This window comes from Leptonotus elevatus, chromosome 16, assembly GCF_054856555.1.
Source record: "Leptonotus elevatus isolate MCC_2025b chromosome 16, RoL_Lele_1.0, whole genome shotgun sequence".
NCBI classification, from domain to species: Eukaryota; Metazoa; Chordata; class Actinopteri; order Syngnathiformes; family Syngnathidae; genus Leptonotus; species Leptonotus elevatus.
Genome location: NC_141254.1, coordinates 5,746,906 through 5,774,083, shown reverse-complemented (window position 1 = coordinate 5,774,083; position 27,178 = coordinate 5,746,906). Strand labels below are relative to the sequence as shown.

The 27,178-nt window shown below is 38.9% G+C and overlaps 1 protein-coding gene across 1 annotated transcript in view; it reads left to right on the top strand.

Moving 5' to 3' along the window:
- med13a (mediator complex subunit 13a) overlaps positions 1–27,178 on the top strand; it is a 99,716-nt gene that overhangs the window by 50,365 nt on the left and 22,173 nt on the right. Inside the window, exons 5-16 of the mRNA XM_086098673.1 lie at positions 3,045–3,190; positions 8,803–9,003; positions 10,705–10,899; positions 11,029–11,191; positions 13,243–13,353; positions 15,276–16,028; positions 18,397–18,613; positions 24,235–24,265; positions 24,964–25,085; positions 25,202–25,286; positions 25,543–25,754; positions 26,566–26,762. Coding sequence (XP_085954799.1) covers positions 3,045–3,190; positions 8,803–9,003; positions 10,705–10,899; positions 11,029–11,191; positions 13,243–13,353; positions 15,276–16,028; positions 18,397–18,613; positions 24,235–24,265; positions 24,964–25,085; positions 25,202–25,286; positions 25,543–25,754; positions 26,566–26,762 — 2,433 coding nt within the window. The remainder of the gene's footprint in view (positions 1–3,044; positions 3,191–8,802; positions 9,004–10,704; positions 10,900–11,028; positions 11,192–13,242; positions 13,354–15,275; positions 16,029–18,396; positions 18,614–24,234; positions 24,266–24,963; positions 25,086–25,201; positions 25,287–25,542; positions 25,755–26,565; positions 26,763–27,178) is intronic.

The following is a 27,178-nucleotide window of genomic DNA, read 5'->3' as shown; positions in this document are numbered from 1 at the left end:
TAATTTTTCCATTTACAAATCCGTTCATTTTCCTGCTGTTGTTAATAGATCAACTCTAGTTAAACTGAACTTATTTTCTGATCACTGGCGTGATTGAAAGTACTTGGTGCATGTAGTCCTTAAGGACTTTGGGACCCAAGGGCCAAAGATTAGAATCTCACTATGGACAAAAATATAGAAACAGCAAATCAAAATTCTGGAGACTGCGACAGACTATTGGGTTATGGCATGTTAAGGCAGTGGTCTAAATGTAGGGACATATTAAGTTCACAAATGGAACCGACATCTTAACATGCGGGCACGAAATTATGCTGGCACTGCTTGTGAGAGCTTATGAAATCGTAATTGACCAATTTACTCCACCCGATAGAGTGACTACACTTTGGTTGTTTGAGTCTTAAGTAATAAGTATATTGAAAATGAATGAGAAAATCCAGATGTCCAATGGGATACATTAATGTTACCTACAGAATAGAGTTCTTGCTTACTTTCCAAAGCTATCTTTCCTTTGATACATTTGTTTTGTTTGTGCTCTTTCAGTAGATTTAGTTGATGTAATAGTCCGCAGTTGGTGCGCAAGTCTGTAACTCACCTTTATCAGCCTTCTTGCATCCGGCTATAGTGAGGGAATACACATAGAATATGAATATCATGCATTCACTAATGAGCATCCCTACATTTTTCCAAGGAAAGTGATTATAAGATTGAATGTGAGTCTCCGTGGGCACCAGCTTAGGGCAACTCGCTACTATGTAGTCGGTATTATCTTATTTGAAGTGCTCTCGCTCCATCTTCATTGCGGCGCCTGCCGCCTGCCTATCTGCTCCTTTTCTTAATCCTCTGCAGAGTAGGTGTGCGAGTGTGAGAGTCAGAGGGAGAAGACTGATATTTGCTTAATCAAATCCTCCAAGGAAGCAACCCTCTTTGATCCACTTCCAAGCGCACCGTGTTCACTTTCAGTTGGCCATCCGTCACTTGCGTTTTCTCTTAACTGCATGTATTTGTATGTCAGACAAGATGGGGCTCAAAGAAAGAGGAAAACCATGCGGACAATGGCCATCATTTTCCCCCGTCCCCGTTCTATTTTCAACTGCCTCACTCTTTTCCAGTTTTTCTTCGTGTCACTTTTGTTGTGAGCCGTTGAGGTCAGACTGGCACAGGCAGGCATTGTCGTAAGCAGAGCTGCTGTGTATGAGCGAGAAAGTAGGCTTGTAGCTGAGCTCATTGTCGAAAAGACAGAGTTAGTTGGGGATTGTCCTTTTGTTTGACGAATGACACACTGCAACAATGGTACATTTGCTTGTACGCAAGGCCTTGAACACATTTGAGTTTTATTTTAGGAATCCCAACATCTTGCCATGTCATCTTCACATTTCTGATGTGCTGTATTACCTAAAATAGCTTTTACTTTTATAAACTGTGTGCCATTCAGTGTTGTGCTCGTTACTAAAAAATAGTAACTAGTTACAGTTACTAGTTCATTTTAAAAGTAACTCAATTACTCTGACGATTACTTCAACAAAAAAAGTACCGGTAACGTGTTACTATTAAAAGTAACTCTTTAGTTACTTAAAAATAGAACATGAACTGTTCCTTTATAGTCAACTAAAGTAAATTAATGAGCGTATTTCCATGTCGAAAAACTCGTATTGTGCTCGCCTTGACTCTACATGACTGCCAAATCCGATACCCGCCCACAATGCTTCTTCTTTGTTAGCACAGCAACGGCAATCCATTGTAAACTGGAAGTAGTACCGTACACAGCAGCCACCCATTCATTATTTGATTCTGAACCGCTTCTCCTCACGAGTGTCGCACAATTAACTTATTAAATTAAATAATTTATCAAGTAGCTGACTAACACACCATATTGTAACTGTAACTGAGTTACTATATTTAAAAAAGTAATTTATTAGAGTATTAGTTATTGTAAAAAGTAACTAAGTTACAGTAACATGTTACTAGTAACTAGTTACTGCCCAACACTGGTGCCATTTAATCATTAGGTGTGTTGTTCCCTTCTAACATGTTAGCACCTATCCCCACTTAGATGCCAAAAAGTGTTGTGTCTAATTACCACAATTGAGACACTATTAAAACACAAGCTAATTGCTGGGCTTAGCAGAAATCTGCTGTTAGCCAAAATAGCCATCTACAGTGGTTTTAAGTTTGCATTAAAGTCACTCAATAGTTTTTTCCCCTATCCGTTATCTTCTATGCAACTTCAGATTTTCTTCATTTACCTACTTCTGTCCAATGTGCCCATTTTTTTTGCTGTTATTTCCAGCATTTTATATCTAATAATCGTTTTAGTTTTAAACTGAAGTTACACTTAAGTTATATTGTAGGTATTGTATAAAACATAGTATTATTGATTTACATGAAACCAGTATTATCATACCGGTCTTTTAAAGACAATTCCAGTGATGGAAGTTGATTTTTCCTGGGACAAATATTCACAAAGTTATTCCTCTTTTCGTCTTTCTTTTTTTCTAACAAGGTTTTTTTTGGGGGGTAGTTGTTTTTTCTTCCATTGGAGGATAATTTGCCTAGTGGATGTCTGGTCCCTCTTCAGATAAGAAAATAACTTCCCCAGCCACTATATGAGGAAATAGGGTTTAAAAATATATATATTCAAGGATGGAGGTGATGTTTTGTCATAATAGTCTGTTGGGATGTAAGACGAATCCAACCAAATTGTAATTCATGACAGGTACATGAGGTATCACTAAAGGATGAACACACTGGTTGCTTTCTCTTTGCTTCCTGCCTCTTCATCTTTTAAATAAAAGTGCTCCTGATTTTGTTTTTAATCAAATGCCCCTCTCACTCAGACGCAAAAATAAATGTTGATTGTTTTTTAATTAAAGGCTTTTTTTTTTGTTCAGACTTTAGATTTTTGTACCATTCTTGTATATTTTTGATCAAGATCATAATGTTGAATTTTTCAATTTTCCCATTTCCGCTTCTCACGTATTTGTTATTTATTGTATTTCAATAACGCATCCAAGAAGGCTGATTTTGTATTTCTGTCTTCCTTACAGTGAGCACCTATCTTGCGCCTTCACCTTCTTTTTGCATGGCGAGAGCAACGTATGTACCAGCGTTGAGATCAACCAGCACCAGCCTGTTTACCATCTGACCGAGGAGCATCTCACTCTGGCTCAGCAGGCATCCAACCCCTTCCAAGGTGAGTAGAGCCAAGGATTACAGTTTAAAAAAAAAGACAAAAAAAGAAAAATAACATGGTTGCGGACATTGTATGCACATAGTGAAAATCTGATAAATCACAATATCCTCCACTATAATATTATTTGTTCCAAAATTGGAATAGCCGAGGCTGAATTGCAATTGCCAAAACAATTTGCACTAGTGTTATGACACTTTTGTATGCAAGATAATTGCTTCAATATGGATGGTGGATAATCAGGGTTGCACATAAGCGGTGCGACAGTACGCAAGAGTATTGAAAACATTCATTTGCGCACCAGATTAAATTACAGTATGTCATAGGTCTTTTGTGCTAGGTGCTTCTACTCAACAGGCAGGGAAGCACTCGTTTACCTGCCAGTTGAGTAAAAGCACCTGTGACTGAAGCCAAACTATGGCAGGGATTTTGCCATCTCTGGATATGTCAGAAGTGAAATTCTCTTTACTTCTGAAAGAACATTAATTACTGGTAGTAATCTAATTTACATGACAAATCTAATCAGATATATATTCTAGGGCTAGATGCCACTTAGCACAAAATAACTTGTTGCCCAAGGACGTGAAAAAGGAGTATTAAAGCATGTTGAAAGGAGTGCGTCTTCCAATCTGTCTCTTTTAGTGTATATTTAAGCATTAAATGCTCCATATCCATCATGACTGTATCATATTTGATTGAAGGGTGCTGTGTGCAGTGCGATAATGTCACACTTGTTCTACCAACTGTCATTCATTACAGATGAATTACAACCTTGTTTAGTTGTAAAACATCTGTGCCTATAATGGTATTCATATATCGTATATCAATCCCCAAGCAAACGTTATGCAATCCCAAAGCCGTCATCAATGTGCTTTTCCACTCTCATAAAATGCTAATGTAATAATGATATAAACTTGGAAGGAAATGGTTTGCCTTCTAAACAATACCGTCACAAAGTTGCGCACTCATTAATCTCACATCGATAGCAGACATTAGGTGTAAGACTCTTTGAACGACAACAAAAACATTCCGCTGCACCCCACTGTTCGTGGGTAAAAATCCTGCAGCAGATTTAAAGTTAAATAGTTCTTTATATAAAGTAAACATGGCACTCGTGTTATACCCGACTGTTTAAAATCTGCAATGAAATGAAGGTTGCTGCCCCTTTTGAATAGGTTGTCAGATATCTACAACTCTGCATGAAGAAATGGCCCTATAGCTTCTCATCAGTTATAAAAATGTGATCCAGGCATCCAATCTTTATGCTGACACTACAGTGTAATTGCATTGTTCTCCTTTTCTATCCACAGCTGTAATTTTAAGATAGCCCCTCTTGATAGAAGGTTACAATAAACCATTTACTGTGAGGTTGCTTGTCTCTTTTTTTTTTAAGACATGCTGCAGAGACTTGTGACATTAGCTGTAATCACTTAGCAAAACTGATAGCCTCACTCACCCACAGGGATTCCTTTAACATGATTATACAATTGTCCATTCACCAACTAGCAGGTCGTTAATGATGTCATTTTATTAGTCTATAAATAAATGTCAGTTTCTCACATAAACACATACCACATCCATGTCCACTGTGAGAACTCATTGCTTCAATTAAATTACTCCGTCTACTTCTGTGATTGCTGCCTTGACAGTTTTTTCCTGTTGCTATATTGGAATTAAAGTCATCATTTTTGAGCACTTTAATAAGATTGTGAGGAGTACTCATATTATGAGCTCAAAGGATGCAGATTTACCAATAAACCCAAAATTATTCATACTGTTGAAGTGAAAGTATTTGTTGACAGGTATCTTTTAGCTGGATTACAAGTGGACAAGTGACTTTAAGATGAGTTAAAAGATATCAATCAGTTTTGCGGGAACGAAATATGAAACCATTGTCTAGGATCTGGGTAGCAGCTGGAATAATCTAGAGTATGGGTCCTCAACCTTTTTTGTTTTTAATGGAAAGCTACTTCTTGGGTATTAATTAATTAACGTGAAGGGCTATCAGTTGGACACACATTTCTCAAATAGCAGATTTGTTCACATTGCCTTTGTTAATTGTTAATAATTAATATCCATCTATGTGATGACAGTGATCATGTTAATGATTTCTTACAACAATTCTCAATATTAATTTAACAAGGTAGAAAAAAATAAATATCAGTATGCAACTTCTTATTTCTATAAATCTCGGCAAGTGTTTACATTTTCAAATGATTGCTTGTACATTTCTAAGACATCAAGAAATTGCAATGTCCCATCACTGGTCAGTTATTTTTAGAACAGGCCTGCAGGCTACTCTTGTGGTCTTAGAGCATTCTGGCAAACTTCAAATTTGTGACATTATATCAACGTATTGAATATACATAATAAAGTCATAATGAAAATAGTAAGTAGGGTTTTTTCTTTTTAATCTCTTCATTTTTTCATTCTGTCAAGAGCCATTCAGAATTTAACAATTTGGCCAGTCATTTGGGGCTTATTATTTATAATAGATGCATAGTGCGTGATCATTCGACACCCAGCTGTGTTTCACTGCTGTAGTGCCTCTCTTAGAAGCTAGCTGAGCTTGAAGTGACTTCCATCCACCTCCATCCATCCATCTTCACTCTGTCCTCACTTCCTCCCCCTCTTTGTCCCCTCACCTCTGCCTAGCTCGGTTTACTGTTCGACAAAGCAGATCTCTCCAGGATGTGACCCCATAAAAGGGCGCAGAGTGAATGGAATGAACTCTCAGCCCATTACACTGATCTGAGAACATTTGACATGTCTTCAGGGAGCCAGAGATGCACTCAAAGTGCAGATGCACTAAGGGGTATATGGTAAACCATCTCCATTATTGTGCTGAATTTCATCTTGTTTCCACGACTAGCTCCAAATCTTCTAGCCTTGTGTGGAGAAAACATGCAGAGAAATGTAAGTGCTTGGATTCAATCAAGGTTTAATGTGATCAACCCGAGCTGCATTTTGTTGTGTAGTAACAGAAACCTGACCTTGTGTTTCTTCAATGTTACAGGTCATATCTGCTGACTTTGCTGTCAGCTGGTGTGAAACGTTAAGCTGCAGGGCATTTCGGAAAGGGAGGCAAGATGTTTTATGCTTTACCTTCAAAAGTCTCAATAGCTTTCAACAAATTTGACAGAATGACGACTGCTATGAATACACTGTAGGTTAATTAATATTCAAAGCGGTCCAGCCCATAAACGTCTTTTCAAGCAAAAGTCCAGATCATATTATTATTATAGCATGTCTTGTCATTGAGAGCAGTTTTATATAGTGATGATGAATATGAGTGTTGTTCCGATACCGGTATCGAGAGAGGCCCCGATACTGCATTCAAACAGTGATATCTGCATCAGCAAGTACTTAGAATAACACGCCGATACCATTATTTCCGACGCTATAATAGGACTTTGGAGCTTGCGTCATGACATTCACTGATGTGTGACGTGTTTTCTTCATGCCGAGCTAAGATATCCTATTGGCCCTTGAATGCTCTGAACCAATGGCAGGGCAGCTTTTTCATGTTGAAAAATAAAACAATAACCTAGGTGCTGGTACGGTACCGGCCAATATGGCAAAACTGGGTATCGGAATCGGGGGCCAAAAAACATTATCGGAACAACACTAATGAATACTAAGTTTTGTCAGACTGACACCAGCACAAGTACTCAAGTCTTGAGTAGTCGCCGATACTGAGTACCGATACCACTAGTAATTTTGATGCATAAAATTTACGAAAATAACAATGATAGAAGTTTTTAAAGAAAGCCAGCCCCATATATACACATCAATATAGCATTTTTTTCTTAAAATTGCAATTTTCAATTATATTATTATATATTATTATTACCTTGAAATAAGGCTGGGTATCGGTACTCGCTCATCCCAAGTTGAACCCATGTGAATGCAGTTAGGCTTTACCCACTTGACCTACTGCTTGCCCTCAAAGGTGAAATATGGCCAATCCCAGCTAAAATTGGGTGAGAGGTAGGGTACACAGGCAGGGATTTTCTTGTTTTTTGAGGCTTCTGTCTCTCACAGCTTGTCTGTCTCACGCACACACATACATACGCACACACCCATTTGCTCCACTTGAAACTCTGATCTGAATGAAAGAATTGACGTGCTGAGTTGTCATGTGTGAGGATTTACCATGCTTGTGGTTGCGCTACATTTCTCGCTGACGGTACATATAATGTGTTACCGTAATCACCAGAAAAGTAGGCCAGAATAAAAAAAAAAAAGAATAGAAAATTCAGGAAATAAATGATAGATATGGTAATTAAGTTACAATAATTATGAAAAATAATATAGCTTATTGGTCTGGGTCCATAGAAAGGTGTCTGGATCTGTTTTGGTAGTCTGGCAATAGTGTTTCTCCTCTACTACCTTGTTACTTATATTCCAAGTTCCAACACCAGCTGCCAGTCACCTTTCTGACTCACCTCAAGATGATAGACTTGAATGTTACAGTTTCCGTTTTCCCCAATAATTAAACTGTCAGATATGAAAAAGGGAGCTCACACATCCGCAAAACAGTTTCTTTCAGAAGACGCCCAGAAACATCTGTGCCAAAAGATTGGAATGGACAATTCTTCCTTATCCTAATTTGTCTTTTCATCTCCAGCCAGTTTTGGCATCCTTGAATCTCTCGACGGTCCAGTGAGGGGATCAATACTTGGGGCTGGAGGCCATCTAGTCCCCTGATGAAAAAAAGAGGGACATTAACAAATGCTCACTCACACACCCACCCAGCCAGTCGAATCATTAAGATAACCCTTCGTCACTTACAACGTATGATAGATGCAGAGAGAGTAGATGCATAACAAGCCAATATGGGGGGGGGGGGGAGGGGGGGGCGTGCATATACACACGCACGCGCGTTGATATTCATATGGTTTTCATGCGTATATGTATGCATTATGCATGTTCGTTTATAGTGGTATCTCCATTTGCTGATGGATGATGGTCTGTTCTATAAGCAGACTGATGGGCTCTTTGTGACTCCATATGTCTGTGCAGCGAAGTGCGTTTGTCGAGGAATGGCCCTTTTTATAAGCCTCTGTTTATGGCCTCTGAGAGGCTGCCGCTTGCAATAATTGACGTCTGGATTGCTCTGTAAGTATTTGGCAACTCCGCTGGGACTGCCTGAGTCCAGCATTGCGATGGAAAGGTCACCATGCTCCTGAATAGGCCGGAGATGACAGAATGATGAGGAAACCAAAGCATAAAGAAAGGGGAAAGAAAAGAAACATTATGAGGATATAAAGGATTAAATTGTAAGAGCGAAGACGGGGCTGAAAATATTGAATAAGGGAAAGTAATAAAAAGGTATTAAGTTCAGGATAAGCAAGAGAAAGGGCAAATAAGACATTTAGAAAAAGAATAAGGGAAAAGTAGGATAAAAGATTAGTATTTTGCAGATCAATGTGGAGTCAAGCTGTAAGCAAAAGCAACGAAGGGAAGAAATTTATGATGAGCGGAGCTATAAAGGTGGAGCTGGGATGGGTTATGGCAGATTGATGTTGGCTTGATGTGGTCACACCCCCCACCGCCCTTACTAGCTAACAGTGTCCTGTGTGTCCTTCTGTCTTCCCAAATATTCTCAATAGTCATCCTGAGTCCTTTTGGGCTGAATGGGACTCTGACCGGCCAGTCGTTCAAGATGTCCGACCCACCCACGCAGAAGCTGATTGAGGAATGGAACCAGTTTTATCCCATCAGTCCTGGTGCCAAGGATAGTGTATTAGAGGACAAGATGGAAGATATGGATTGGGAAGATGATTCTTTGGCCTCCGTAGAGGTCCTTGTTGGTCAGTTTATTTTATTTTATTTTTATTTACATCATGTTACTCATTAAAGGGGAAGTCAACCTTTAACATGTGACCTCACTAGTTGTGGGAATGCTTTTTGTTGTTGTTATTTTTATCCTCCACATTATTTTGCCATGCAATGACTCCCACATAATTCTTCCAATTTACACCGTTCAAATTTCAACTTCAAAAATTCACGGCATCCTGGGTATTAGGGGTGTGAATTGCGTAGTACCTGGCGATTCGATCCGTATCATGATTCATAGGTCACGATTCGATTCGATGTAGATTATTCCTGATATGAATCTATAAATTGTTTATTGCAATTTTTTTTAAACTCAAATTTAGAAAATCCTAATCAGTAAACTTGTACATGTACACTGTAAGATTTGTATGAAAATTTATTTATCTGAAACTCCAGGCTTTTAACTGAGCCACTGTATTTAACAAACAGCTTGCAATCTGTTTCATGTTAGAACAGCACTGAAATAAAATTGTAAGGCTTAATGTTCCATTAATATAACATTCTTCCATGCTTAACGTGTGAATCCTACCCCTAAATAAGACGTTTTGTTGAATATTTCCATCAAAAATGTATGTTTAAACATCGATTCGAGAATTGCGCGCTGTAATATTGCAATATAGTGCCAATTAAAAAAACATTTTTTTTGATCACCCCTATCTTACAGTACTCGCACAATGTTAAATATCAACTTTTCCCCAATAATTTTCAATGGGACTGACATTGAACTTTTTCAAACTACCACTTTCCATGCCCACTTCCATACATACAACTGATGATCATTACCAGCGCTCTGGTGAAGTTCATTGTCCAGTAACCAGGAGGTTGCGGGGAACTATTTCCACTTGAAGCTCCTTAGCAGTAATGCAGTTTTCTTTTTCTTTTTTTTTATTCATCATTCAACTGCAATTTATAATTAGTCATTTTCACGTAACTTATCTTTCAATTTACTTTATAAGCATTTTATAAGCATGCCACATGCATTGAGCTTTTATTAGCATTCAGCTTTAAGCATTCCCACGCAATTTCTGCAGAAATTGCGCTTTTTCTAGTCCAAAGGTGACATTCTGATTAATTTGTGGAATATGAGTTATGAAACAAAATGCAGCCGTTTTTATCCATGTTAGCCACTTTGCCACTTGCTGTCGATTGAAGATGACATCACAGTTGCTTAGGGCTCAGGCAACGACCAATCACAGCTCACCCGTTTTCTGAAGCTGAGCTGTGATTGGTTATTACCTGAGACCTGAGCAACTGTGATCTCATTTTGACTCGACAGCAAGTGGCAAAATGGCCTCCTTTGAAGTTCATAAAAACGGCTGGATTTTGCTGTTTAACTCATATTCCACTAACGCAATATATATTTTTAAATGTATAATTCAAGTTTATTAATTGTTACAACTTATAAAAAAACATATAGTAGTATAAAGTATCAATAAACAAAATGTGTATATAAAAGTTTTAAACAAAATTAAAATAAAACAAAACACCCCCCACCAAAAAATAAAATAAAATCCACTAACGCAATATTAACGAGAATATCGTATTTAGACTACTATGGCTGCATAGACATATTATTGTCAAGAAATGTATTTTGGGTTGACTTCCTCTTTTACCATATTTGTGTTTTATTGAGTCTTTATAAGACTTTCTCTGTATAAATGTATGTGTTTGTGTAGGTGGTGTGCGAATGGTGTACCCAGCCTGCCTAGTGCTCGTGCCCCAGTCAGACGTCCCTTTTGTGGCCCCCGTGGGGTCCTCCCAATGTACTGCCGTCTATTCGGGTGGTCACCAAGTGCCTGCATCCCAGCGAGAGCCTGCCATGTCATTGGTGACCCTCACCCCTCCCACATCGCCTGAAGAGGTGCACACAGGTAGTCAAAAAAGAAAAGCACTTGCAACGCACGAGACTTCACTTTATTAATGGGATCTTGTCTTGGAATTAACCGTAATCATTCAATGACTCAAGTGGTTTGCTTAGCGCTGGATCCTTGTCTCCGTAGTGGACTCTCAAACTGCCCAGAAGTGGTTGAGGATGCCTTCTTCATGTGACACGTTCAGTGTGGACAGCTCAAGCCACCATGGAGGCAAGATTCCTCAACAGCTTGCCAGTCAAGTTGTGGAGCGTGTCTGGCAGGAGTGCAATATCAACCGAGCCCAGAACAAGTAAGATTTCAGTTTGTCTTTGTAAGCAAATGACAACCCCAAAGCTGGTTTCATAATTATTAAATGCAAAAGATGTTTATTGTAAAATAATTAATTTCTGTGACACACAAGTTGAGGTCAGTACATGTGTAATGCCCTTGTTGCTGTCCAAAATGCCAAACCATCGCTACTGAATGCTAAGTACAGTCATTAGTACTCAATACGAGGTGCAGAGGTGCTCCTTTCCTTATTCTAAATGAGAAAATCCCTGTCTGTGCCACAATGAAAAAAGTTCAACTTTTCAGTCATTGCGGCAGCAGAGAACTGGAGTTAGATTAGTCAGTCCACACGTGTGGGTGTCAATTTTTGCAAATTATTGACTTATCTTAAGTGTTAATGGTTGAACTAAAATGCTCTTTTGGATGTCTCCTGAAAAGTGACGATTTTGGAGGTACAAGGTTTTGATCAGACACCAACAATATAGGTATATAGGGATGTCTGATAACACTTTTTTCCCCAGACCAGTACGATAACTCAACTTGAGTAGTCACCGATGCCAAGTACCTATACCACTAGTACTTTTGATACATAGCACCCCCCCCCCCCCCAAATAAATAAAATAAAATACAATGACAGCTAATTTTAACGGAATACCTATAATCCCAATGTACTATTCTTCCTTCAAATTGCATGAAAGAAATGGCAATTCCTTATTCTTCTAATTTCTAGTTCCTGATCTTAAAACGGCCACAAGGGTCACGGGTACCGATACCTTGAAATAAAGCTAGATATTAGTCCAATATGATATCTGGTATCGGTACTCACCCATTCCTAATACATACAGTACTCAGCAAGTGAGAGTTCTCACTTTAAAGTCAGAATTCTGAGAATAAAGTCAGAATATTGCCAACCTTTTTTTTCCCCCTTCACTGGCCTTAATCCTCTTCCGTAGAGTACACCCCCTTCGAAAAATGCAAAGATTTTGTGCAATATCTCAATGAACATAAGAACAATTTTCCAAATTTTGACAAAATGTTTTCTGTAGAATATGTGCTGAACTCACAACATGAAAAAGTAAGATAGATAATAGAATGCATAGATTACAAAATCTTCATTTTAATCAAATTAACTAATGCAAACAAATAATGCATCCCACAACAAAAACAACTATATCTATTATTTTCTATGACCTCCATGACTTTTATGGATAGCAACATGTCTGCTAGAACTGGAATTAACAAGTTGTCAGTATTTTTCTTGGGGTCTACTTATTTGCGCAAAATATTCTTTAACAAATTTGTTAAGAAAACTCCTTTTGTGTGTGTACTAATGAACAAATCTTGCTTGCAATCAATGGTCCACATTTATGTGAGTATTTTGTAGTTTAGTATCCCATAAAAAAAAAAAAAATCTTGATTCTGAAGAGGAAACTAAAGGTGTTCTTACAAACCAGTTGGGGTGTACTCATTTATGCTGATATATTTATGCTGATATATATATATATATATATATATATATATATGTATCAGCATAGATATATATATATATATATATATATGTATCAGCATAGATATAGATATATATATATATATATATATATATATATATGCACACAAACTCACAATGGGTTTCCAAAATAAATTAAACTAATCAATAAAGTGGGAAATAAACCTAATTCTTCACCTGCACAGGCCCTGATGCTGTACCAGTATTAAAACAGGATACATTGCAATGTTGTCCCATGGTCTTGTGAATTATTCACTATCAGTGAGTCTGACACATTGGGAGCACCAAGGGTTCTGTTGCCCCCTGTGCAAGCACAAAACGTCAGCAGTAGTTAGCTATTATTAGCGTGTCACCCAAAAAACTATTGCTCCAAGCAGGGTTAGAAAGTCAGTCTCAGCAGCAAACTGCATTTACCATTGTATAATGCCAGTAATAATCAAATCAAATAATATAATGCCAGTGCTGAACATTTACAGTATGAGCATATCAATAAAACTAAGATTAATTGCTTATATAAGTAAACCTGTTGTTGTCATTCATGTTAGTGTTCATTTGCTTGACCACAGGCGGAAGTACTCAGCTGTAACCAATGGTACCTGTAAGGAAGACCGAGCAGAGAGAATGGGAACTTGGGATTTTGTGGAGCCTTCTGTGAGGTCATACTGCAGCTGTTCGAGGTAAATGGCTCTCCATGACCACCCAAACAGGTTTTTTTCTGCATTATATAGCCACCTGGGCACACCTATGAGATCATATATCCTGTCAAACTAGTTATGTTTGTCAAAAATAACCATTTATATTGTAGTCAAACGAGCTTGTGCTTTGAATTTCCAATGAGTCAGCAGGCTCCTAAAATGGCACGTGTCTATCCGGGAAATCTTTCTTCCACCTTTTCTTAAGACTTTTTGGGTGGCGGCCCTGCTAGAACGGGCACTGGCCCTGTTTTAAAACAATACTTAAGTAAGTTTATCATTTTATACGATATATAGGCCTACCTGTGGATGAAATAGTGAAGTGTGTAGATTCAGTAGCTACATAGCAGACACTTTGTCAGTGACTGAGGGCGATAGAATGCACAGTGGAGATAAAAAGGGGAAGATGATTGATCAATTGAAGTGGATACAACTCAAAATGTTGATTATTAGATATTAAATAAGCAAGAACATGCTGATTTAATTTACAAAATTTGTACTGGTGGCCAGGTCGGTCGGGCCAGCATCAGTGAACTCAGGGCTGTTAATGTAGGCTTTTCTAGGCTGCTTTTGAAAACAGAGCTGGATTGTATGGAGGACCAAAACTGCCAAAATTTAAAATAAATACATGAATAAATAACTAAAAGTGAAAATAAAAATGGATAGAAAAATTTAATATCAATCAATAAAAAAAAAATGCTCTGCTCTCACATTTATTTATTTCATGCTGCACACGCTCTGTCAAGACGAAATGTTATTCAAATGAGGGGGCGGTCCTAAGCATGTCTTCTGCCGCAACGGCGGTTGGATTCCGCCGTTGCAAATTGCCTTTCAATGGTTGAGTGAGTGGGTCAGCGAACAAGGAAGTCTCGCCGGATTGCATGGAGAGCTCCAGCAATGGACGACTATCTTGTCCACTGGCAAGTTGTTGTGACAGTGGACAAGATAGTCGTCCATTGCTGGAGCTCTCCATGCAAGAAGGCGAGATTTCCTTGTTCGCCGACCCGCTCACTCTAGGTAGTTTGCAACAGCGGAGCCCAACCCAAACACACTTAAGACACTTGACAACAAAAAATACCAAGACACGCGTAGAACCACCCCCTTATTTGAATAACATTTCGACCTGACAGCATGAAATAATTAAATATGAGAGCAGAGCGTTTTTATTTATTGATTGATAGCTATTTATAAATTTATTGTTGTATTTATTTTGACATTTATTTTGACATTTATTTTTTTATAATTTTAGGTTTTGAATCTCGTCTTTTGAAATTATTATTTACTTTTTACTTTTATATATTTATGGATATATATTTTTGTTGTTTCTATTTCCATTTATAAAAATTTTTGTATTTAATTTTTTAATTATATTGTATATCCGTTTTTATTTTCACTTTTAGTCTATTATTGATTTATGTATTGATTTATGTATTTATTTTTCAATTTTGGCAGTTTTGGTCCTCCATAGGATTGGACTGTCTCTGAGATCAGCATGGCCATGTTAATGTGTTTGGATCTACCCAGCATTTTAACAACATAGAATTTTGAAGTCCTGTTTATTTACAAGTTAAATTTTATTTTCCCTTGTTTTAGATGAAAACCTTCTTCTAAGTGTTTCAGTGAACATTTTCAAGTAATTGACATTCAGAATCATTTTCGACAGGTCTTGTTAATTTATTTTACATAAATTTTACAGATTATAGTCATTTATATTTGCCAGGAAATCTGATGTTTAGGGTGAAGTGACAGACATTTGTGCATTTAAAACATGCAAAAACCTTTCTTGGTGATATTCATGGTTTGACAGGCGATTTGCTGCCTTTGTACACTTCTCTGCTCGCTTTTGGTATGTGTCACCATTGCATCAAAATCTCATCGTATTTTCATGTTCGTCTCCTTTCCTCCAGACATAAATCAGTGAAGCAGCGAACAGGCGGAAATGTGGGCCAAGCTCAGTCAGTGGGCCAGGCATGTCAGACTCCTACCAAGCACAAAGCTGGAGGAGAGAAGCCAGACAAGAGTGACAAGCAGCAGAAAAGACCTCAGACACCTTTCCATCATCGTAACCCGACCAACGAAGACACCTCGATGGAGACTGAGGCAACGGCCGGCCAAAGACTTGCAATGAGGAGTCAGGATGGCGGAAGATTCTCTAGTATTCGTTCGGCAGATTTGTCAACCATCCAAAAAACACCTCAGCTCAACAGTGGGGTGGTTAGCACAGGAGGGCCGTCAGACCTTGCCAACTCCCCCCAACCTCCACCACTTAGCCCCCACCCATGCGAGCGTGGTGAAGATCCCGGTGAGGGTTTGAAGAACCCTTCCACCCCCAACAATCAACACTTTTACCAGCCTCCTCTGGAGCCATGCCTGGGCGGAGCAAAGGGTGGCAACGAGGAGCCTGCAGGCCCAGAGGGTCTGACCCAGCACTTCTCCTCACACCACCCTCACTCTTCAGTCTCTGGTTATTCAGAACCTCCCGAACCCACTGTGTATACTGGCACAGGGGTCCAACTAGAAGATGACAGCACTCACTCACCATGGAGGTTATTCAACCTATCCCGCAGGAAAGAAGCCGAGCTGCCCACACCACAGCTACCGGGGGAAAAGTTTAGGGAAGATGGTCTAACCTCACAAGACAACCTTGTGTCTGTGACCGAGTAAGTAGTAATCAATAATCAGACATTTTTTAATTAATTTTTTTAAATGTTGCTCTACCTCCCGTATCTTATTTTGTGTTTTCTATTTTTGTACTACGGTGGTACCTTGACTTACAAGTTTCCAATTTACAAGTATTTTTTTCAAGTTACTTTTTGCCGCTTGATAAAAAAAAAAAATCTCCTTTGTGTTGCGAGCCAAAATTTTAATGACGAGCCTCAGATATGTCACAGTTTGAGAAAAGTGAAGAAAACAAAAACAAGTGCCAAAGTTCCCAATGTACTTTCAGCCATTTATTGAATGGGAAAATACAGTTACCAGTAAAATACAAATAAAAACATTTGAACATCTGGCAAGCGGCTACTTTAAGCCAAAACTCACCTCCTGACGCTCAAACACATACAGTAATAACCCACCATGTACCTGACATCATTCAGAAGGTCACAACACTTGATGATGGCGCATGGACTTGGACCCCCACTATTAATGGCAGACCTTTCTAATCTGGGAGGTCCATTCAGTCAGGGTGCAGACAGCACGACAGGCAACGGCTACGTTGACAAACTACATTAATCATGGAACGGGCCTGCTCGCAAATAGTGAAAATCCATGCAGAATTGACACCCATCAAAATGCATATTTGGGAGCATTTTTTTTAAACCCCCAAAAATTAAACTTCCATTATTGCAATTTTCCATGCTGAAATAAATCAATAACAATAATAAAGAAATACAAAAATATAGAAAGAAATCTGCGATAGATGAATCCTCATTATGTGGAGGTCCACTGTATTCAAAAATAGTTGCTTATACCATTGTGCAATAATGATATTTTTTCTTGAACCATTTTATTTATTTATTTTCTTTTTAATTACATTTTTATACAATATTGTACAATATACTATATAATATTTTTACAAAATATACAAAACAATTGTATGATATGGTTCTTTGTCAAACGTAGACCAGAAAATTTGTGGTGTTTTTTGGGGTTTGGAACAAATAAATGGCATTTCATTTAATTTCAATGTGAATTCTTGATTTGTTATACGACTAAATTGAAGTACAATTTTGGTCACGGAACAAATTAAACTCGTAAAAAGTTACCACTGTAGTTGTAACAAGTTTCAACAGCACCTCTTTTGGTTGCAGCCAAGTAATGCACTCCATTTAATCAACACATTTGAGATTAATCAAACTTTCCAGAGATGGGGAAAAAATCTTCAATTACTGTTTAATTGATTGTCCTCTCCATCCCAAACAGCCACACACCATACATTAAAGCCTTAAGCCATTTGCTGTCTCCCCCCTCATTCCTCAGCTTCAGAATGTTCAGTGTAGCGCTTAGCCGTACACAGCATGTTAATCTCTTGCTCTGTGCCCTTTTGACATCATACATCAACGATGTGCACGGTCGGCAATACTCATTGATTCTCACACGCAGCCAGACACCAAAGCTAGGAGAGAGCAAGAGTAACAGTCAGGTTAGATAAAGATGAACTGCTGTTATAATGGAGTCACCGCTATGGCTATAATATTGCGTGCCTTTGGGTAAGGGACTTACCCTGAAGAAGCTGTAATAAGTGAGGGAGGGCGGATGGAAGAGAGCAAGGGGTGTCTGTCGAGTTTGAGAAATAGCACTTGGGACCAACAACCTGAGGGGGTGGCCATAGTGGAAATTATCAGTGGACTTCTGCAATCCCGATGGGCCAAACGCTTGGACGGGCTATTCTGGTGAGCTATAATCCTCCCGGCTATGGCCCTGAATGATGGCTAATCTGTGGCCCAGGCCGCTGCATTCCATCACCTCACATCAGAACAGGACAAGCATGACGAGAGGACATACGTGTGGGCTAATACAGTTGAGGGGTGGTTTGTGTGGAGGCTGACAGCGGCCTAACCTATGCCTACATGAGAAGAACAATTAGGCCACAGTCACATAGGAGATTCTGATGAGCCATCTCACAGTGACAAGTGATCAATGTGTCTGTAAATATATGAACAGTCCACGGTGGCGTCGCCATGTTCTCGTTAATCTGTTTGAAATGTAGTTCATCTGACAACAAACACCATGCAGCCACTGCTGCTCCAAGACAGCTGTCAGAGTTGTTTGCAATCGCTGCCATTGCATTTACTGCTGATAAACACAAAGCGGTGCTGACAAGGACTATCACGCAGTGGCACAGCACTTTAGCAAACATTGATATATTTTTTTATTTAGTCACTAATCAAATTCAACCTTTATTCTTGGTGCACAGTTGACAATAAAGCTTTTTGAAATTGACATTAGCGATAGATATGCATGATCTGGTGTCTTTCTCTGATCCGTATTTATTACTTTTTAGTCCCAGCATTTTTCTCTTCCCCCCAGGGTGATGTCCACATCTAAATTCCAACTGAAGGTCTCTGATGAGCGCGTTCAGATGTATCGCGCCAGGAAAAGCCAGTACCTGGTTGCTGCCATCACTGATGGAGATCACGAGCCTGAGGTGGACCCCTATGCCTTTGAGGAAGGAGATGTGAAATTCACATTTTCCAACAAAAAGGATAAGGCAGGCGGGGAGCGAGAGCCAGGGAAGAAACATAAGGTAAGGCTTGAGGGATCGCTGGAACTAATGGATGTATTTGTCCTCTTTGTTAAAATGCCCTGAACCTTTTTTCCTTTTGTTCAGTTGCTCCATCAAAGAGCATCAGAAAAAACATAAAATGCAATTTATTTTGTTTCCTCTCTTCTTGTGCCATTAGCTAATTGCTGAACAGATTAACTCTAAATCACTATTGCAACTTATTACCATAGCAACCATAGTTGTATCTTTCTGTGCAGTAAAACATAACTTTAATTGAACGATTAGGTCTTATTACACAACAGATGCAACAGTATTGAAAAACCTGAAAATCACCATCATGTTATATCAAAACAATGTTCCTCCTACATGAGGTCCCTAATGAAAGTCTCAAGAATTAGAGGTGGGCGAGTACCGATACCAGGTATTACCACCACAGCCTTAATGTCAAGGTATTGGTACTGCATTGTATGATCAGGAACAAAAAAAAAAAAAGATGAATAGAAAATTGCCATTAATTTAATGCAATTTCAAGGAAAAATGCTTTATTGGCATATATACAGTAGTTCTTTTTTTTAAAGGGGAAGTCAACCCAAAAAATAATTTCTTGACAATTATGTTCTATGCAGCCCCACTAGTCTAAATATGGTATTCCGGTTAATATCGCGGTAGTGGAATATGAGATAAGCACTGAAATTCACCACTTTTTATCAATATCAGAAGGTGGCCATTTTGCCACTTATTTTTGGTGTCAAGTAAAGATGACGTCACAGTTGCTCAGGTCTCAGGTAACAACCAATCACAGCTCAGCTTCAGAAAACAGGTGGGCTGTGATTGGTCGTTGCCTGAGACCTGAGCGACTGTGATGTCATATTCAGTCGACAGCAAGTGGCAAAATGGCCACCTTCTGATATTGACAAAAACTGCTAGATTTTGCTGCTTAAAGCAACACTAAGGAACTTTCAGTGTACGATGATTATGGCCCGCCATATGGACAAAGTTGGTAACGTTACACCTGAAGGAAGACCACGTTTCTCGTGAGGACAAGCGCATTGCGTAATTATTTAGCTCACGACATTCAAATTGACTTCCGTCTTTGTAACAAATGGGTAAAGGGGGAAGTGACATGCCATAAAGCAGTCAGCACATTTGTAGTTTTTTGTGTGACAGTGTTCCTACCATCCTCCTCAAAGTTGTTTAGTGCCAGTAAAAACAATACCGACACCCTCAGGCCATGGCGGCGGTACCATTAAACTAGTTTTAAGTTGATGTTTCATCAGAAAGAGTTATGAAAATATTTTATTAAGGTTGAAAAGTTCCTTAGTGCTACTTTAACTCATTTTCCACAAATGTAATATTAATCAGTATATCATGTTCAGTAGTGAGGTCACATATAACATATTATTGTCAAGAAATGTTTAAGGTTGACTTCCACTTTTAAATGATATGTCATTGTTTCTAACCCCCAGAAAAGTGTTATGAAACATCCTTACCTGTAATATTTAATGTATAAAATGTTAACAGCTAAGAAGATGATATTGGTAATAAAAAAAAACTGTAGATGTGTGTTAACTTTCCTCAAATCATGGTCTTTTACTTGTCTGGGCTCTCGCCAGCACTACTTGTGCAGTTTTAGAGGTGACAGGTCAAATTGCAGAAATTCAAATTGATGCAACGGTCATTTGTTGCATTGAAAAAAATTGTAGCTTTGTCGAACCTTCATGGAAGGTCAGAAGGGAAACCACTTCATCCATGCTCACTTTGGCAGGGGCGGACAAGATGGCAGGAACCAAAAGAGGTAGAAAAATACTATCATCATCTCAAGCAATACAGCACTAAAAATAACTGGTTTCCTCATCCGCTTTTACTGCCTGTCTATTGTAACCGGAAGCTGTCCAAAAATCCTTATTGTAAGTTGAGCCAGTGGAGCACCAATTGGTTTGCCTGTCCAGTTTCCCTTAAGTTAGTTTTTCCTATTTGATCTGGCCTCTGCCTCCTTCCTATTTTAAACATACAGTAATCCTCAGTGCTAGCCCTGCCAGACAAGGGCCACCTGTTATTGAACGGGAGAGACTGTATGTGTGCATGTGTGCGTGTGCTCCAGGCTTTGCTGACTGTAGTCTGAACATAACACAGAATCTGACTCAATGAACCATTAAACCTCAAATGTGTTCTTCTGTTGAGTGGAGCCCACCCAAATTAAGTTCAAAGGCACCTTGAAGTGGAGGGATTACCATAGAACACAACTACCTTGTAGGTGTTTTGCTGATATTTATATCTAGATCATAATTATTCCCGAACCGGCTACAAAAAACATACTCACTGGGGGGGCTGGGTGCGCGGTGCGCTTCATGGAAAAAGCTCTTACAGGAATAATCATAATCATATTGTTTCAAGAAAGAGAAGTTGTAATTTTATAAGAATAAAGTCATAATTCTGACGAGTTCCCGCACAATTCATAAAAGATGCAGTCTGAGATAAGTACCTGCTGTCTCTCTGTAGAGATCTGTCAAATATTAACTGCTGTGTCTTTAGATGTGCCAAAATATTGACCATTTCATTGTTTGTTTACATACTAATGTAACATGACAAGTTATTCAACATTTCTCATATGTATGTACAATATGTTTACTAGGGGTGTTAAACAAAATTTGATTCGGCAATATATCTCGATCTTACAGCGTGCAATTCGCGAATCGATTCGATATGCGGCCAAATCAATGTTTAAACATATATTTTTTATGGGAATATTAAAGAAAACGTCTTACTTAGGGCTAGGGTTCACACGTTAAGCATGGAAGAATCTTATATTAATGGAACATTAAGCCTTAATATTTTATTTCAATGCTGTTCAAACATGAAACAGACTACAACCTGTTTGTTAAATACAGTGGCTCAGTTATAAGCCTGAATTTTCAGATAAATAAATACATTTTCATACAAATCGTACAGTGTACATGTACAAGTTTACTCATTTGTATTTTCTAAATTTGAGTAAAAAAAAATCGCAATAATCAATTTATAGATTCATATTGGGATTAATCGGTATCAAATCAAATCGTGACCTATGAATTGTGCTACAGATCGAATCGCCAGGTACTAGGCAAATCATACCCCTAATGTTTACGATAGCAATATTCAGAGTGTGATATAAGATTATGACTTTTTGATCTACAATATAACACTTACCTCATTGAAACACAAAAACGTTTAAACACATTTTTTTTTTATTTTGTCCTTCAATCCCCCCAATTTTTCTTTTTTAATGCAAGAGCATACAGATGGCTTTGATGCAGCTTCTGACATGAAGAGGGGGCTCAAAGCAAGTTTTTTTTGGCCAGTGTTTTCACCAGGAATGTGAATATTGATGAAACTTAGCTATATTTTAATGCTAATTGCTGCAAAACGGAAACAGATAGAAATATACTTTTTTTCTGATGAAAGTCAAGACTCTAATCTTTCTTTTGGTATGTTCCATGTTTTTATAGCAATAGAACACAATATTCTGTGGGCCTAGCAAAATCAGTCAAAATCCAGTAAAATAGCCAGGAGCGAAGGGGGTTGCTTCAGTAAAAATGGTTTGAACTGAATGGGAATCCAAAATCAAAACAGTCATGACGCGGCAGAAAGTCTGTGCTTGCGCTATTACACTCCTTTAAAAAATTAAATGTAAAAAATTATACGCGCATACACATGCTACACAAATAAACGTGGTCTCTGGGTGGGACGCGAACCCGTGCCGCCAGCACAGAGGACAAGCGATGCCTCGCCACTCAGAGCCGGGACTTTATTTATTTTTTCACACATCAGTTATGTTTCTGTTTCCTGTTTGCGTCCCAGTTCTTACGTTTCAGTCGACGGGTGTGTCTGTCTCAGTTCGAAGCATTTCAGAGAGTTGAGAAATTCCGATGGGCAGGAGCGCGCGGTTGGTGGGTGCAGTGGTGGGGGTGCGAGTGTTGGAACGCGGCCAGCAGTGGCCAGAAACGACGCTGATGTGTGAAACCCGGAGGTCGGAAGTCCGTAGCATCTACCCCTTTTACACTCCTTTAAACAACGCCTTTTCTTTTTATGCTGCTTTTTTGGCTTAAAACCAGGAAGTATCGCGACTGGTCCTGCATGTTTGTTGACTCGGAAGTCACGTTTAATCTCGAGAGGTTTTGCGAGACTTCCCGTCACATTCATGAATGAATTTGGCTCGTGTGTGTTGCGTTGATTGTGCAGTGTGGCTGCACACCACACACGGTACGTTCAAAACTGTTCCTCCTGTAGTTCTTTTTCTTCATGTTTGGTGTCTCTCAAAGTTTGGAAATTGGCCGACAATTTTTAAATCTTGCCGTGTGAACCAGGCTTAAGACTCATTACTCTGAAGCTTTGGTGCTTGTTGGTGCATACGAAAGTGTGCCAGAGACAAGTGGTTCTTTTTACATATACAATTACCTACAGAATAAAACAAGGTAACAGTTTAGTATTTTTTTTAGATTAACACAATTGAGCAACAAACTCAAGAAATCAGCTGTGTTAGAAGACTGGATTAAAGGAGAACTCAACACCAAACATTTATTAACAATAATATGTTGTATGTACCCCCACTAGTCTAAAGACAGCATTCTGACTAATATTGTGTTTCAAGCTTCAGAAAACAGGTGAGCCGTGATTGGTCGTTCCCTGAGCAACTGTGATGTTATTTTCAGTTGACAGCAAATGGCAAAATGGCTGCCCCCTGAGATGGATAAAAAACGATGGATTTTGCTGCTTAACTCATATTCCTCAAACACAATATTAATCAGAACGATGTGTTATCTACCGGGGCTGCATGGAACATATTATGGTAAAGAACAAAATGAAGTGATAGAGCGATAAAAAAAAAAGTTGATGCGATTCATATAAGCATATGCAGCCTTAGAGTTGCATTATGTTAAAGACCCACCTTCGCCACATCATCTTACTCAAGGTGCAAGGTTAAGCAAATAGTGAACATCCAGGGCCTCATTTCTACGTATAGAGTGTGGCCCTGGTTGTGCAATATTGTGGACTGGTTCTTAAAGGAAGACTGATTAAACCCTGTTTTGCTCAGAGAAAAGCCTTGGAGCATAATGAAATCAATAGCTAGAACATAGCATTCCTGTTCCTCAGCAAGGACTGTTCAGCGCGCACACACAGACACACATACACTAATGCGCACATGCTATAAAGACTAGCCCTCCCAGATATTGACGTCTGGGTGGGAGCCCAAGAGGCCATTGCTTGGATCTTGATTTCCCTCTGATCCACTCTGTAAATCCCATTTGCCACAGCAGAAGAAAGCTGCCCTTTCCTCCCATTAACTCTTTCTGCAATTCTCCTATATTTTCATTATTGCTATTATAGCATGTATTCTTGATCTGATTTTATTAGAGTATGGATTGATTTGAAAAGAAAACCACTTGGTAAATGAAATGTGTTTTGCTATCTCTCGATAGCATGTTTTGTGTATTTTGGATTATGGCCAATGATTTACTATCAAATGTGCCATTGGTTTCATATTACTGTACAATAAAATGTACAGTAACTGTAAGTAGCATGTGCCCTGTTTACGTTTTAATCAAACACTAAACTCTATTTATTGCCTCCCACTAACCTTTTGTGTTTTCACTTACTACTTACAGGGTGAAGACGGAGGATCGGGCACATCAGATGGTAAGGCTGATTTTTATTTTTCCCTGAGTATCCTTGTTTTTTATGTGCATGACTTGGCTGCTGTTACGCGGACACTGGATCACCTGGGCGACCTCAAAATCTTTAAATAACACCGCATCTTGCTTTCTATTCACATCTGAGGAATGCAACTTGGCAGTGTCATTTCAGTATGTTCACTGTTATGTATATGGGCTTTACTTATTCGTAAAAAGAAGGGAAAAAATGCATATTCTTTTCAATTCAAACCTGACCTTAAAGATAGCACAAATAATCACTTGGAAATATTTTTTTTTTGCTATTTACATTTTCAACCTTACAGAAGAGGATTAGGGCCAGTGAAGAGAGAAAGAAAGGTTGGCAGGATTCTGACTTTGTCACAATTCTGACTTTACAGTCAGAATTCTGACTTTAAAGTCAGAATTCTGAGATTAAAGTCAGAATTAAGTGAGAATTCTGATTTTAAAGTCAGAATTCTCACTTTGAAATAGTCAGAATTCTGAGAATAAAGTCAGAATTCTGAGAATAAAGTCAGAATTCTGAGAAAAAAGTCAGAATTCTGACTTTATTCTCAGAATTTTTAGATTAAAATCAGAATAGAATTCAGAATTCTGCCAACTTTTTTTAATCCCTTCACTGGCCCTATCCTTTTCCGTAGAACCTAGCTTTTTAATTTTTAAGTCGCAAATGTTTGCCTGCAGATCCTCAGCGAGCAGGCGCTAACAACCGCATAGCCTCCACAAGCCTGATTCATGAGACCGACCTGGTCGTTTCCATCAATGATCTTGACAACCTTTTCAACTCAGATGAAGACGAACTGGGGGTTAGTTACACAGTGTCTTTATTTGTAACTCTCTGTTTTTGTGGAAGCCACAGTGAGTTTGGAAAGTGTTTTTGCCTGCTACTGAGGTGCTACAGAGCTTTTTTTCTTGTCTACAGCCTGGTTCCAGACGGCCCGTAAATGGAACAGATGATAAATTTGGCAACAAGGAATCAAAGACTTTGGACCCAGTATCCTGCATTAGTAAGTATCTCTTCTATATTAGATATCAAAATGTACGCACCTTCACTGTAAGACGAAGACTCATTGACATATTGGCTTGGATCATACATCGTGTGTTTTTTTTTTAAACTAAACTTTCAAAAATCTGTCCAACTCACATTACCTTGCACATGGTTTACTAGATGATATGAAAGCATAGCTGAAGTGAAGGGAACTTTCACAATCAAGGCATTTCTTATCATATAGTAACTGTACTGTGTTTACTGCGTCCTCCCAGGCTCAGCAGACCTGCACCAGATGTTCCCCACGCCTCCCTCCCTTGAGCAACACATTATGGGCTACTCACCCATGAACATGTGTAGCAAAGAGTACGGCAGCATGGAGCCACCTTCTGGCATGTCCACACTGGATGGAACGTCATCTCTGGGGGGTCACTTCAAGATCGAGGTGGACGAAAATTTCTGCAGCCCAAAGCCTTCTGAGATCAAGGTGAGTCTTCAGGAAGTTTGTTTTATGAAATTGCTTAGGAAGTGACAACTGGCCGAACTAATGAAACATATTTGCTGTTTGAGCAAGTAATGTCATTCTTTGAGTAGATCTTGCAGCGTTCCAGAATTCATAGTAATTAAGAACATAGTTCATAGAAAAAAGAAAAAAAAAGAACATAGTTGCATAGTGACAAAATACCTTTAAGATGTTTAGGTTAGACATACATGCACCGATTGATCGGCCTGCCGATTTATCAGCCCCGATTTCCTTAATTTTGGAAGATCGGTGATCGGCCGATCCCTTAAAAATAAAGCCACTGTCCTGTTCTGCTGAGATGACTAATAGGATGTTCCTTTTTATTTGAGAAAACTACTTCATGTGCAGTTAAAACAACCCATTTGTATTATTTCACCGATATTGGATAAGATTGGAACACTGAAAGGTATATGTTGCTTGTAATGAAAAAAATTGGTATCGGCAAAAATCAGCATCGGCAGGTCAGACTTTTTAAAAGATCGGTGATCGGCCAGAAAATTGTGATCGGTGCACCCCTATACATTATACATAATACTGACTTTTGCCAATCACAGGGCTCATACATACAAAATTAGAGCGAGTGCCAGTGCAGTCAAACACGATTCAGTGTAACTTAAAAATATGGCGAGCAAATTAATAACTAATGTTAAAACTTTAGGTCAACAAATATGTTTATTCCCATGCGGTCTTGATTTCCTTTTCCTTTCTAGAAGAGACTGATATGAAGTTGACTTCCTCTGCAAGTTAATAAATTCATATTGTGTCTGTTTTGCAGGACTATTCATTTGTGTACAAGTCAGAGCTTTGCCAAGCGTTTGTGGGCTGCTCCATGTTTGCGCCATTGAAGTCATTACCCAGCCACTGCCTCCCGCCCATTAAACTACCAGAGGATTGCATCTACAGACTAAGCTGGGCCATGGGCAGGGAGATGCTCAATCCCATGCCTGTCATGTCCATCCTCAACAAAGACAGGTAGAGCAATTGCATTTGATTTCACATTTATATATATATATGTTTTAAGCCGAGTCAGTGCAGAGGACATGAGATCGAGTCCAGGCTTAGGCCTTCTTGGGTGGAGTTTGCATGTTCTTCCCGTGCTTGGGTGGGTTTTCTCCGGGTACTCCGGTTTCCTCCCACATTTCCAAAGACATTCGTGGCAGGTTAATTGTACACTCCAAATTGTCCATAGGTGTGATTGTGAGTGGGGATGGTTGTTTGTCTCTGTGTGCCCTGCGATTGGCTGGCAACCAGTTGAGGGTGCCTACTGCCCGAAGCCAGCTGGGATAAGCTCCAGCGACCCTTGTGAGGACAAGCGGTAAAGAAAATGAATGGGTGGATATTTTAAACCCATATATAACAGAAGAAAGGATTCAGTCTATTTTTTGTGT